The sequence below is a fragment of the Cynoglossus semilaevis genome, unplaced genomic scaffold (genome assembly GCF_000523025.1).
Source record: "Cynoglossus semilaevis isolate Cse_v1.0 unplaced genomic scaffold, Cse_v1.0 scaffold1282, whole genome shotgun sequence".
NCBI classification, from domain to species: domain Eukaryota; kingdom Metazoa; phylum Chordata; class Actinopteri; order Pleuronectiformes; family Cynoglossidae; genus Cynoglossus; species Cynoglossus semilaevis.
In genome coordinates, this window is record NW_007585122.1 from 2910 (window position 1) to 13656 (window position 10747).

General features: G+C 41.3%; 1 protein-coding gene across 1 annotated transcript; it reads right to left on the reverse strand.

Annotated features, from left to right (window-relative positions):
- Positions 1-2025: 2025 nt before the first annotated feature.
- rp1l1b (rp1 like 1b) lies at positions 2026-10722 on the reverse strand. The gene has a single exon (XM_017030851.2). The coding sequence runs from the start codon at positions 10361-10363 to the stop codon at positions 2684-2686; it is 7680 nt and encodes a 2559-aa protein (XP_016886340.2). The 5' UTR covers positions 10364-10722; the 3' UTR covers positions 2026-2683.
- Positions 10723-10747: the final 25 nt, after the last annotated feature.

A 10747-nucleotide genomic window follows, 5' to 3' on the forward strand; every position in this document is an offset into this window, starting at 1 on the left:
CATTCAGCAGAAAGAACTTTGTGGGAATCCACAGAGGTGCAAATTATTTGTGTTATGTAATAAATTGTTTTTTAATCATTGTAAAACTGTAAAAAAACAAAATCTTTCCATCTAGTTTGTCCTTTCTGAGCATACAGAACAACATCTTAGTAGTCAAAGATCGAGGTCCGTATCAATATCAATGTTTTTTATTCACCCTTCCTTCGTCTTTGTATGATTCCAAAATCATTTTATACTGCGATCAACTGTTAAGCGACGGTGATCCAAAGATCTGTGGTCATGTGTCTTACTATAAGTAATGCTTTTTATTTTATAGTTTTCTCACATTATCAACTATCAGTTTCTTCACTCATTTTATGCAGAAATGAACGCTCTTTTCTGCCAAAATGTTTTGCTTGAAGGGGACCTCAAATCTGACTCTCAAAGACTGACCCCCTGGTACTGACCTCTCAGGTTGTAACTTGTAGGACGTTTTTGATCTTGTCTTTTCTCTGTCACAACGTTTGAATTGTTTTTACATTTACTCACGTTTAAAGAATATTTTCTTACCTTTTGCTCTGAAATGAACCAAATGACCTGCACTATTTTACTGTACATCATAACCATTCATACCAACTTCCTCATTTTCCAGTGTTAACTGTTACTCTGCTCCGTACCCACACCTGGGATTTGCACTGATCTTTCTGGGAGCAAACATCTGCAGCTGTTCTAGTGTCAAGACTCCTCTGAGGTAAACATGGCTGCGGGAAAGTCCCTTATTATTGTGCTCCGGATGACGTTCCACACTCCTCCAGTGTTTACTGTGGAAATCACTTTGTGCCAGCGTGCAGGTGCTTCCTCACAAATCTTCAACTTTTCCAGAAAATTTAGAGAATCACATTATTTTAACTGAGATTTTTTATATATACATATAATTTTACATCATTGCATGACTTTCTATTAGTATCATTGATTATATGAACAGTGTAAACTAATAGTTAATGGATTTATGACACATTTGATTGAAGCACTAGATTAATGACTATTGTTATCACACTTCCTCCCTCAAACAATACGTCAGATTTTGCTCACACCGACTACTTTCACATGGATCTGATCAGCTACGATAACCTGCAGCCACAGCCTGACTGCTCATATAACAACAATATTGCAGACAAATGGTTTCCCATAATTAACAGTGACAAATGCGATTTAGATTTTAATGAAATACATTTAACTAATTAACAGACGAATAACAAAGATTTCATCAGCCTCAGTCATTGACAACGTAAAAAAAATGTTATATTTTTAGGAGAGTTACTTCCTGCAAAAGTCAAGTGTGGAAACTGCTGCTGAATGTGTGTGACTTTAGGAGGTGCTTTACCCATGTTACTTTAATTCATTTTTGAGTATTTTAAAAACTAAATAAAATAAATACTTTTCTTTTAAAATTTCATTTTCTATTTTCCAATCAGCAAATATGGCAGGTCTTAGATCACAGTAACCACATCCCTCAGCCTCCTCCCTAAGGTTAATGTATGATTTTGTCTTCCACATCACAGACCTGCACTGTTGCATTCAGGCAGTGGGTTCTCGTCTCACTGCAGCGTAACACTCCACCGTGGTGTTACGCAGTCAATCAGTGTGACACCAATTATGTATGTCACATGACCACAGGAGACTGCACATGGAAAGTGTGAGAGGGGCACATCCATCAGCTCCATCTAATGGGGCAGAGTGTAGAGTGAGATGGGACAAAGTCTCCACAGACAGTCTGACTCGTCCATTCACGGACCTCTACACAGAGGTTGATTACACTCTGCATGTTACGCTTTGTTACGCTTTCCTGTTTCCGACAGTGTCCAGAACTTGACCTGGTTTTATTTTTGCCCTACAGCCATACCTTAAGGCTCACGCAGCTTTTCAGAAAAACACTGTCCAAACTTAAGGGACTCAGACTCAGAAGGGTAACAGACGCTCTGTGGTGTATTTTTGGTCGACCTTTAAAATCAGGAGAAACCACTGGCTGAAGATTTGTATGGAAATGATCTGAAGTGATTCTGAACATTTCATAGATCACAATTTCATATCAACATTCAACACTGATTTATAGTAAAAAAAACCCAAACAAAACATAAATCAGTCCCACATTTTAGATTTAAGTGATTTGTGATTTATTGAAATAGCAGCATGTGAATTAGAAATATTTCATTTCAGAGGTAATGTGTACAGTACTTTCGTCGACACCTACGGTCTCTGTCGTTACGACTCCACTGAGGCCTGGATGTTTAGCTGCGGTGGAGTGAAATAAATGCGTGCAACGGACTCACTACACCAACACACTCCAGTCAAACACTGAAGTAAATTTAACATTCAAAACAGTTTAACATTACGGTATATGGCCCTTCAGAAAATATAATAACATTAAAATGTATTAATAAAACATCTGAGGTTACAGTACTTCAGAGTTACATTAAATGTTTTAGCAGCTCATATATACAGTTATACTGCCGTTTATTCATTAAGTATATTGTGAATTAATGAAATAAAATAAATTAAATCAACTATGGGCTGCAGTCCAGTCCATATCTCTACTGCACATAGGATTAAACATACAGTGTTTATACTCAACTTTCTCTGTGTTCATTTGACTGCGTAATAAACTGTGGCCTTCTCATCGCTCCTCAGTGACCACAGTATGAGGTTAACTCTTTGGGTTCTTGGGTCGGAGGCTTATAACCTGAGTTTGGTTTGTTTCAGTCTCAGAATCTTCCCCGTCAGCGTAGGCTCCGTCCTCTGACTCCGCCTTCAACTTCTGTAAAGTCTCCGCTGGGATCAGTCTTGTTTTCTCACCTGTTCTTTGAACTGAATCTCTGTCTTTTGGAGCACAAAGCTGCTCTTCATCGCTATCATCTCCTGAGTCGTCTGACTCTTCCTCTGCCTCATCTTCACCGTCGCCTGAATCCTCATTGAATATGTTATTATTATTATTATTATTATTAGAATTACTGACTGGTAGATTTGTTACAGACTGTGTGACATTGTCTTCATCACCAGCTTTCAGTGATAAGTTATCTGAAAGTTCTTCCACATTTACACCTGGCCTTAGCTTAACCACATCATCACAACCGTCACTTTCCTTTCCATCTGGGGTTGCATCACCTTCATCAAATGTTTGTTCAACTTTGTCAGAATGATTCTCAGACTCCTGGTCAGAATTCAGTTCATCTCCTCCAGTAGGATGCTGATCATTTTTGGTCCCTACATGTTCTGTTCCACCTTCTTCTTCTATTGCTTCTCCTACATATTCTTCTTCACCATCAACATCAGAAGGCCCGTTCCCAGACTCTACAGCTTCGTCTGACTCTTTGGCTATTTCTGCTTCTTCAGTCTCACTGCCTGACTTTAATGCCTCTGTGCAATCCTCACGTATCTCAGTTGTAGGTTCTGGAGTTTCTTCTCCAGAGAGTCCATTTGCAGTTGGGTTTTCTGTTTCTTTAACTAAATCTTCATCATCGCATGAGTTTTCACTGTCATTTTCAGATTGCTCTGTTTCTTGGAGTGGTCCAGCAGTTGCCTCATCAACGTGTTCTGCATCATTTAAAGTCTCTTTTTCAACCAAAGTCTTCTCATCTTCGTCTGGATTCTCATTTTCTGCTTCACTTTTATCTGCAGCCTCATCATCTGGTGTAACCTCCAAAGTTTCCTCCTCTCTTTGACTGTCCTTTTCTTCTCCTTTTTCATTATCATCTGTTACTTCTAATCTTTCCTTCACTCTGGATTCAGGGTCAACTTCTTCAGTGTCATGTTGATCTTCAACCTCTTCTTCCTCTCTTGGTACTTTTTCAAGTGAAGTTGTAATTTCTGGTGGATTTTCATCATCTTCTGTAGAGTCATCTTCACAGTTAGCAGCAGTTTCTTCCACATCCTCAGTCTTCTTCTGTTCATGTTTGTCAGATTCAGGATCACTTGTTTCCTCCACATCTGCTGCCTTTTCCTCTTCAGCTGCACTGGGTTTGGCAACTTCTTCCTCCTCTCTGTCTTGTTCGGGAGCCTCCTCGTCCTGTGACAGATGATCTTCATCATTAACTGGAATCTCCTCTTCCACTGCAGTATTGATGTCAGATTCTTGTTCTTTTCTCTCATCATCGTCAGCGTCTTCCTCTCTCTCACTCTCGTCCTGTGACTCATGATTGTCTTCACTGGCAGCTGGAGTTTCCTCTTCTACAATGTTGTCAGATTCATGTTCAGAGTCCTCTGCAGCTCTGGCCTCTTCTTCTGCTACTGCTAAACTATTGTCTTCATCTGCATCTCCTTCACCTTCAGATCCTTCATCATCATCTGCAGGTTTATCATCATCATTGATGTCAGCCATCTCTTCTCCATCTCCACCATTTTCTGCTTCTGTTGCTCTTTCACACTCTTCCTCCAGTTTTTCATCTGGACTATCGTCTTCACTGTCAGCAGGACCTTCTCCCACAGCTTCAGTTTTCTGTAACTCCTGTTCATGGTCACTTGTGTCCTCCACATCTACTACAGTTTCTCCTTCATCTCCTGTGAGTTCAGCAGTTTCTTCCTTTATGTCTTCAGAAATATTTTCTCTTGATTCCTCTTCGAGGGCTTCCTCGTCATCTGACTGATGTTCACCTTCATCAGTGTCGCAAACATTCTCTTTCACTGCTGCATCACTGCCAGATTCTGTCTCAGCAACATCAGCTTTCTCAGCGGGGCTTCTGTCTTCCTCACTTGCACTTCCGTCTTTTGTTTCTACCAAATCTTCTGCATCTTCATCATGAGTATCAGCAGCCTCCTCCACCTCATCATCTTGCATGTCAGATTCTTGTGCTGGTGTTTCAGAATTATTCTCTTCTTCTCTGGCGCTTACATCGTCTTCACAGGCATTTTCTGCTTCTGTAGTTTCATTTTCATTATTCGTGTCAACGCCCTCTTCTTCATTTTCATCTATAACTCCTTCCATCTCTCCACCAGTGTCAGATTCATCATCACTTTCCTCCACATCTGCTGCTTTCTCCTCTTTATCTTCACTAGATTCAGTGGCTTCCTCCTGGTCTTCTTCAGGGTCTTTTTCAAGAGCTTCCTCATCATCTGACTGATGTTTATCTTCATCAGCAGCTGGGGCCTCTTCTTCCAGGTCAGGATTACCATCAGATTCCTGTGCCGATGTCTCAGCAACATCAGCTTCTCCCTCTGCATGAACATCCTCTTCACTGGCACTTTCTTTGGTTGTTACCATATCTGCTGGAGTCTCCTCTTCATCATTTTTGTCAGCAGCCTCCTCATTTCCCTCACCCCTTTCATCTTCAATCAACCCATGAGTGTCAGATTCATGGTCACTGTTTCCCTCATGATCCAATGCATTTTCCTCTTCAGCTCCTTCCTCATTATTGTCTTCAGAGATGTCACCTTCCACATCTTTTTTAGGAGTTTCTTCTGCTGGAATTTCTTCTTCCTTCACACTTGCTGCCCTTTCTTCTTCATATGCGGCTGATTTAGCAGATTTTTCAAAAATATCAACTTCTTTTTCAGCAGTTATATCATCATCTGAGTGATGCTCGTCTTCATCAGCAGCTGGACCCTCCTCTTCTACTGCTGCGTTAATGTCAGATTCTTCTGCCAATGTCTCAGCATCATCACTTTCATCTTTTCTTTCTTCCATGTCTTCTGTAGTTTCATCTTCATCATTTGTGTCAGGTGCTGCTTCATCATCACCGACTACTTCTGCCGTCATCAACCCATCAGTGTCAGATTTATGGTCACTGGTTCCTTCATTTTCCTCTTCAGCTCCTTCCTCAGTATTGTCTTCAGAGATGTCACATTCAACATCATTTTCAGGAGTTTGCTCTGCTGGATTTTCTTCTCCCTCAGCTAAGTTGTTGTCTGATTCAGATGTTTCTGCAGCACCAGCCTCTTCTTTTGCACTCTCATCATTTTCTGCCTCATTTGTGCCACCAGTTCCATTTCCATCATCACTGATCTCTGCTTCTACTACATCATCCTCATCAGCTTCACCTTCTTTAGTAACATTTTCCTCCTCGTCATTGTTGACTTCTATTATTTCTTCATCCTCAGCAGCAGTTTGATCCTGGTCAGACTTGGCACTGATCTCAACTTCATCATTCACCAATTCTGACTCTCCTTCATCAGCAGTAGAGGCCACACAACTGTCTTTTTCTGGAAGATCTGCATCCTCTTCACCTGAAATTCCTTCTTCTCCAGGAATCTCTTTGACAGTTTCTGCTTCTTCATCTGCACAGTCATCGTCACGGTTAGAAGCAGGATGTTCTTCATCACTCTGTTTTTCCTCTTTTACATTTTTACCTCCTTCAGACGTCTGTTCACTTGTGTCTGCCACACAGTTCTCTTCAGTGTCTTCATCATCAGCTGCGACAGTTTCTGCAGCCTCCTGAAGGTCATTTTCACTCACAGTCTCCTTTTCTTCATGCACACCATCTTCATCTGAAACAGACTCCTCTTCTTCAGGTTGGTGCTCGGATTCATGTTCTATTGCATCTTCAACAATGTCGTTCAAAGTTGCCTCATCATCTGACTGCTGATCGTCTCCACAGACAGCTGGAATCTCCTCTTCCTCTGCTGCATCTTGTTCAGGTTCATGCTCAGATGACTCTTCCTCTGCGTCTTCAGCTGCCATGTCATCTTTATCATTTGTGTTGACAATCACTATTTCACTCTTCTCTGCTTCTGTAGTTTCATCCTCATCACATTCCCCTCCAGACACTGACTCCTCTGGCTCTTCAACATTTTTGACTTCCACACACTCTTCATCTTCATTTTCTTTGTCACCATCACCCTCATCTGTTATTTCTTGTGTATCTTCAACTTCATCATTAACTATTTCTTCACCAAAACTCCCCTTTGTTGCAGCATTCTCAATCCTGGATTCTCCTTCATCACATTCAATTTCAGCCTTTGAAGCCAGACTACTGTTGATTTTTGAATTATCCACATTTAAATCAAACTCATCTTCTGTTTCAACTTCACCATTTGGTTCTTTCAATGACTCAGCCACAGAAGCGTCTTCATTGTTCTCTGTAGATTTGTTAGAGGAAAGCATTTCGTCCTCTTCCTCGTGTTCTTCAGACTCAGGTCTGCTCGTGACTGCCACCTCACTGCCTCGAGCATTTTCATCTTCAGCTGAAGTGACTTCTGCAGCCTCTTCTTCCAGCTCATCCTCACCTGAGTCCACGCACTCATCGGCCTTTGGTTTCTCCGACTGTTCATCACCTTTCGTTTCATTCACCTCTGTGGATTCATCTTCATTTGTGGGGGAAACGTCAACTTCTGCTGACTCAACCTCCTCTCTTTCACATTCATCATTGTTTATGTCAACTTCACTTTTTGCTGTAGGGTTGTCATCGGCTGCAAAATCACTAATGATAGATGCCTCAACTACATTTGATGCTACAGCCTCCTCTCGACTCATCTCTTTTTTTTCAGCACTGTCATGATGTGGTTCTGTTCCTGCACTTTCCTCTGCTGTTTCCTCAAATTCACTTTTTTCATCCACATTCAATTCACACTCTTCTGCACATTTGTCAGATTCTTGTTCACCCATAGATGCTGCATCTTCACCTTTGCATGCTGATTTAATGACTTCTTCTTCAAGTTCACCACCCTCACTGTTGGCAGCAATCTCCTCTTCCTCATTAAGTGCCTGTTCAGTTAAAGCTGCAACTGTTGTTTCTGTGGCTTCATCTCCATTTACCTCTTCATGGACTTGGTTTTCACCTGGAACATCGACGTCTTCTTCTAACATTTCATCAATTAATGACACCTGTTTGTGTGGTTCTTTTGATGATTTTTCAGAAGTCTCATTATCTTCATCTGTTGTTACCTTTGCCTGAGCGTCGGAGGGTTTATCTTGTTCGTCAACAACCTGATCTTCCACACATTCCTCTTTGTTGCTGGTCAATAAAGCAACATTTATTTCATCGTCATTTTCAACTTTAGTGACTTCAGGAGCCTCTTCCTGATAGTCCTCATCATCTGGTACGTTGACATTTTTTGGTTTACCTGAATCATCTGCTGCAGTTGTAGAAATATCAGTTTCACCATTCTCTGTTTCTAATTCTTGTGTTTCTTCAGGTTCTACAGCCTCCTCCAACTGTGGAACAGTTGATGTAGCTGCTCCACTCTCTTCTGTGTCATCCCCATCATTGACAGTGGAAGCTCCAACTTCAGTCTCACCAGCGGTTTCACACTGATTGGCATCTTCAGTGTCTTCAGTAAATGCTTCAACTATCTCTGTCGGCTCCTTAACATCATGCAACACTTCGGCTTCATTGTTTTCAATCAGATTTTCCTCATGGTGATGGTGACACAAGTCTGCTGTGGAGACAAGGCCAACTTCACTATCATTGTGTTCTTCCTTTCCTTTCACTTTTCTTACAGCCTCATCGATCACTTTATCTACAAAAGAGTCAATTGAACTGGTCATACAAATATATTCACTGTAACCCTGTGCACCAACATCATTCTTTACCCCAGGAACACTCTCTGATTCCATGCCTGTAGAATCTTCTAGAAGGAATGGTTTGGTGTTTGTTTTTGTGTTAGTGCATGTTTCACATTGGCAGTGCTCCTCACTTTCACTGCGCTCGTCACTGCAACATGAGCCTGTTGCAGAGTCTTCGTTTTTTTCTGCCCGTGAATCACCCGATTGTTGGGGCAGCATTTTCACTTTCTGTCTCCTTCTTTCTGATTGTGTGGTTGAAGCGCGTGACAGTGCTTCTCTTGGAGGTCTTGGAAATCCGACGTGACTCTGAATTCTTCTCAGCTCCCTGTCTATACTGGTTTGGATTTTATTTTGGACCTTTATTTGAAGTTCTCTTATCATCGTTTCCAGCTGTTCGTTATCATCCATGTTCCGTCTGACCTTGAATTCCAGCATCGCGTTGTTATAATGCTTCATGAACTGATTCTCTATTTTGGTTAAAAGGGTTAAAACCCAAATAGAATCAGGACATTGAGAAATGATTTCAGCAAACTGAGTTCCTGGAGAAGCGCAGGAGCTCATGTCACATGGAACCTTTTCTCCATCATTGTCTTTTCCTGAGCTTTTACCTGAGGCGTGTGCTGTTTGTTCTCCAGGACTGTCATTATTTCTGATTGTTTCATCTGAGGTTGAATCACATTTAATTATTTCTTCCTCATCAAATTTTTCATCTTTTCCTGGAGAGTTAATTTTACGTACTCTGTCAGCTGTGGAACATGGATCCCAACCACTGCTCTTGTTAGAGCCAGTGGAGCCACTGGTGACATCAACACCAGACGATGAGGTGTGATTGAACTCATCGTCCACAAAGCCGCCATCACCATTCTTTTTAAACACATGTCCAATTTGAGGTGCATCACAAAGCCAGAGAGACTTGAGGATTTCCATCAGTTCCTGGTACCGTTCATTCTTTTCATTAGCATTTGTGGGATCGTAAGATATTAACTGCAATTTGACAAGGCAGTCCAAAAGTCCTTTGGCGGAGGTGCTCAATTTCCTGCCATAAACTGGAGAGATTTCTGGCAGACTGTGACATCGGTCAAGCTTGGGGTTTAACAGTACTTTCATAACTTGTACAGAGGAGTGGAATACTTTAGAGACATCGTCCGTCAGAACACAGGTGCTGTCCATATTATGTGGCTCATTGTTAGGGACACTGTCCACCACATCTCTGTCATTTCCACCTTTATCAAGGTCATCTGATGAATTCAGATTGTTTTCATTGTCATCATTTCCATCACTTCCCTCTGTTTTGACGTCCTGCTGTGGTTCTTCCATGTCGTATGTATCTCCTTCAGTAGTTACTGTCTTCAACCACTCATTCACAACCTCAGCTGGAGACGCATTGGGCAAATGAGATGGAACAAGTTCACAGTCATCAACGTCTTCATTATTCTCGTTGCCCTGGTTGCTTGTTTCTTCAACATTTATTATCTTCTTGGACTCATCCGTGCTCATCGGACACTCATTCATATTGTTGACGTTGTCAGAACTGGACAGAGTCTGTGACAAATCACTCTCCACTGACTCCGTGTGACTAATCACAGGGTTTTTTCCTTTTGATTGGTGATCAGCGGCAGCAACGTCTGCTGACGGGGTTTTCACCTCTTCCTTGTTTGGTTCACCTGTCTCAGAGTCGTGACTTCTCACATGCTTGTCTTTGTTTGTGTCTTCTTCTTGTAAAGTTGATGAAGAGTCCACTATGATCTTATCAAATGGTTTACATTTCAGAGATTGAAGAGACAAAAACGAGTTTACAGACAAGGAGTCCCGCCTTTTACTTTTTATTCCTATGTTTTCAGATTTTGTTGACTTTTTGGAACGTGCTGAAACCTTTGACTTCCCTGACATGGCTGATGGAGCTCTGTCAATGTCTCCTTCAACTGTAAATGCAGGTATATTGGCCTTGATTACAGAATCAATAAGTCTCTTATTTGTATTATCACTTGCATCAGATAATTTGGATTTATTTGATTTTATTGATTTTCCTGACCTGGTGCTCCGTGCTCTGCCTGAATTTTCCTCAGAAACATTTACTTCAGTAACAGAAATGCCAGGAGTTTGTACGATGTTTGACTTTGTTGAATATTTTGATATCTTTGACAATGCACTCTGTGATCTGTCTTCTGCGGCTTCACATTCAGGCTGACTTGAAGGAGTTATATTTTCAGTACATTCAATTTGATCCTGTTCAGATGTATTTTCGTCAGCAGCACTTCCTTTTACTCCGTCAGG

What these genes read in the sequence shown, in the direction of transcription:
- rp1l1b (XM_017030851.2), bottom strand. Translation starts at nt 10,363, where the DNA reads ATGTCAGGGAAGTCAAAGGTTTCAGCACGTTCCAAAAAGTCAACAAAA.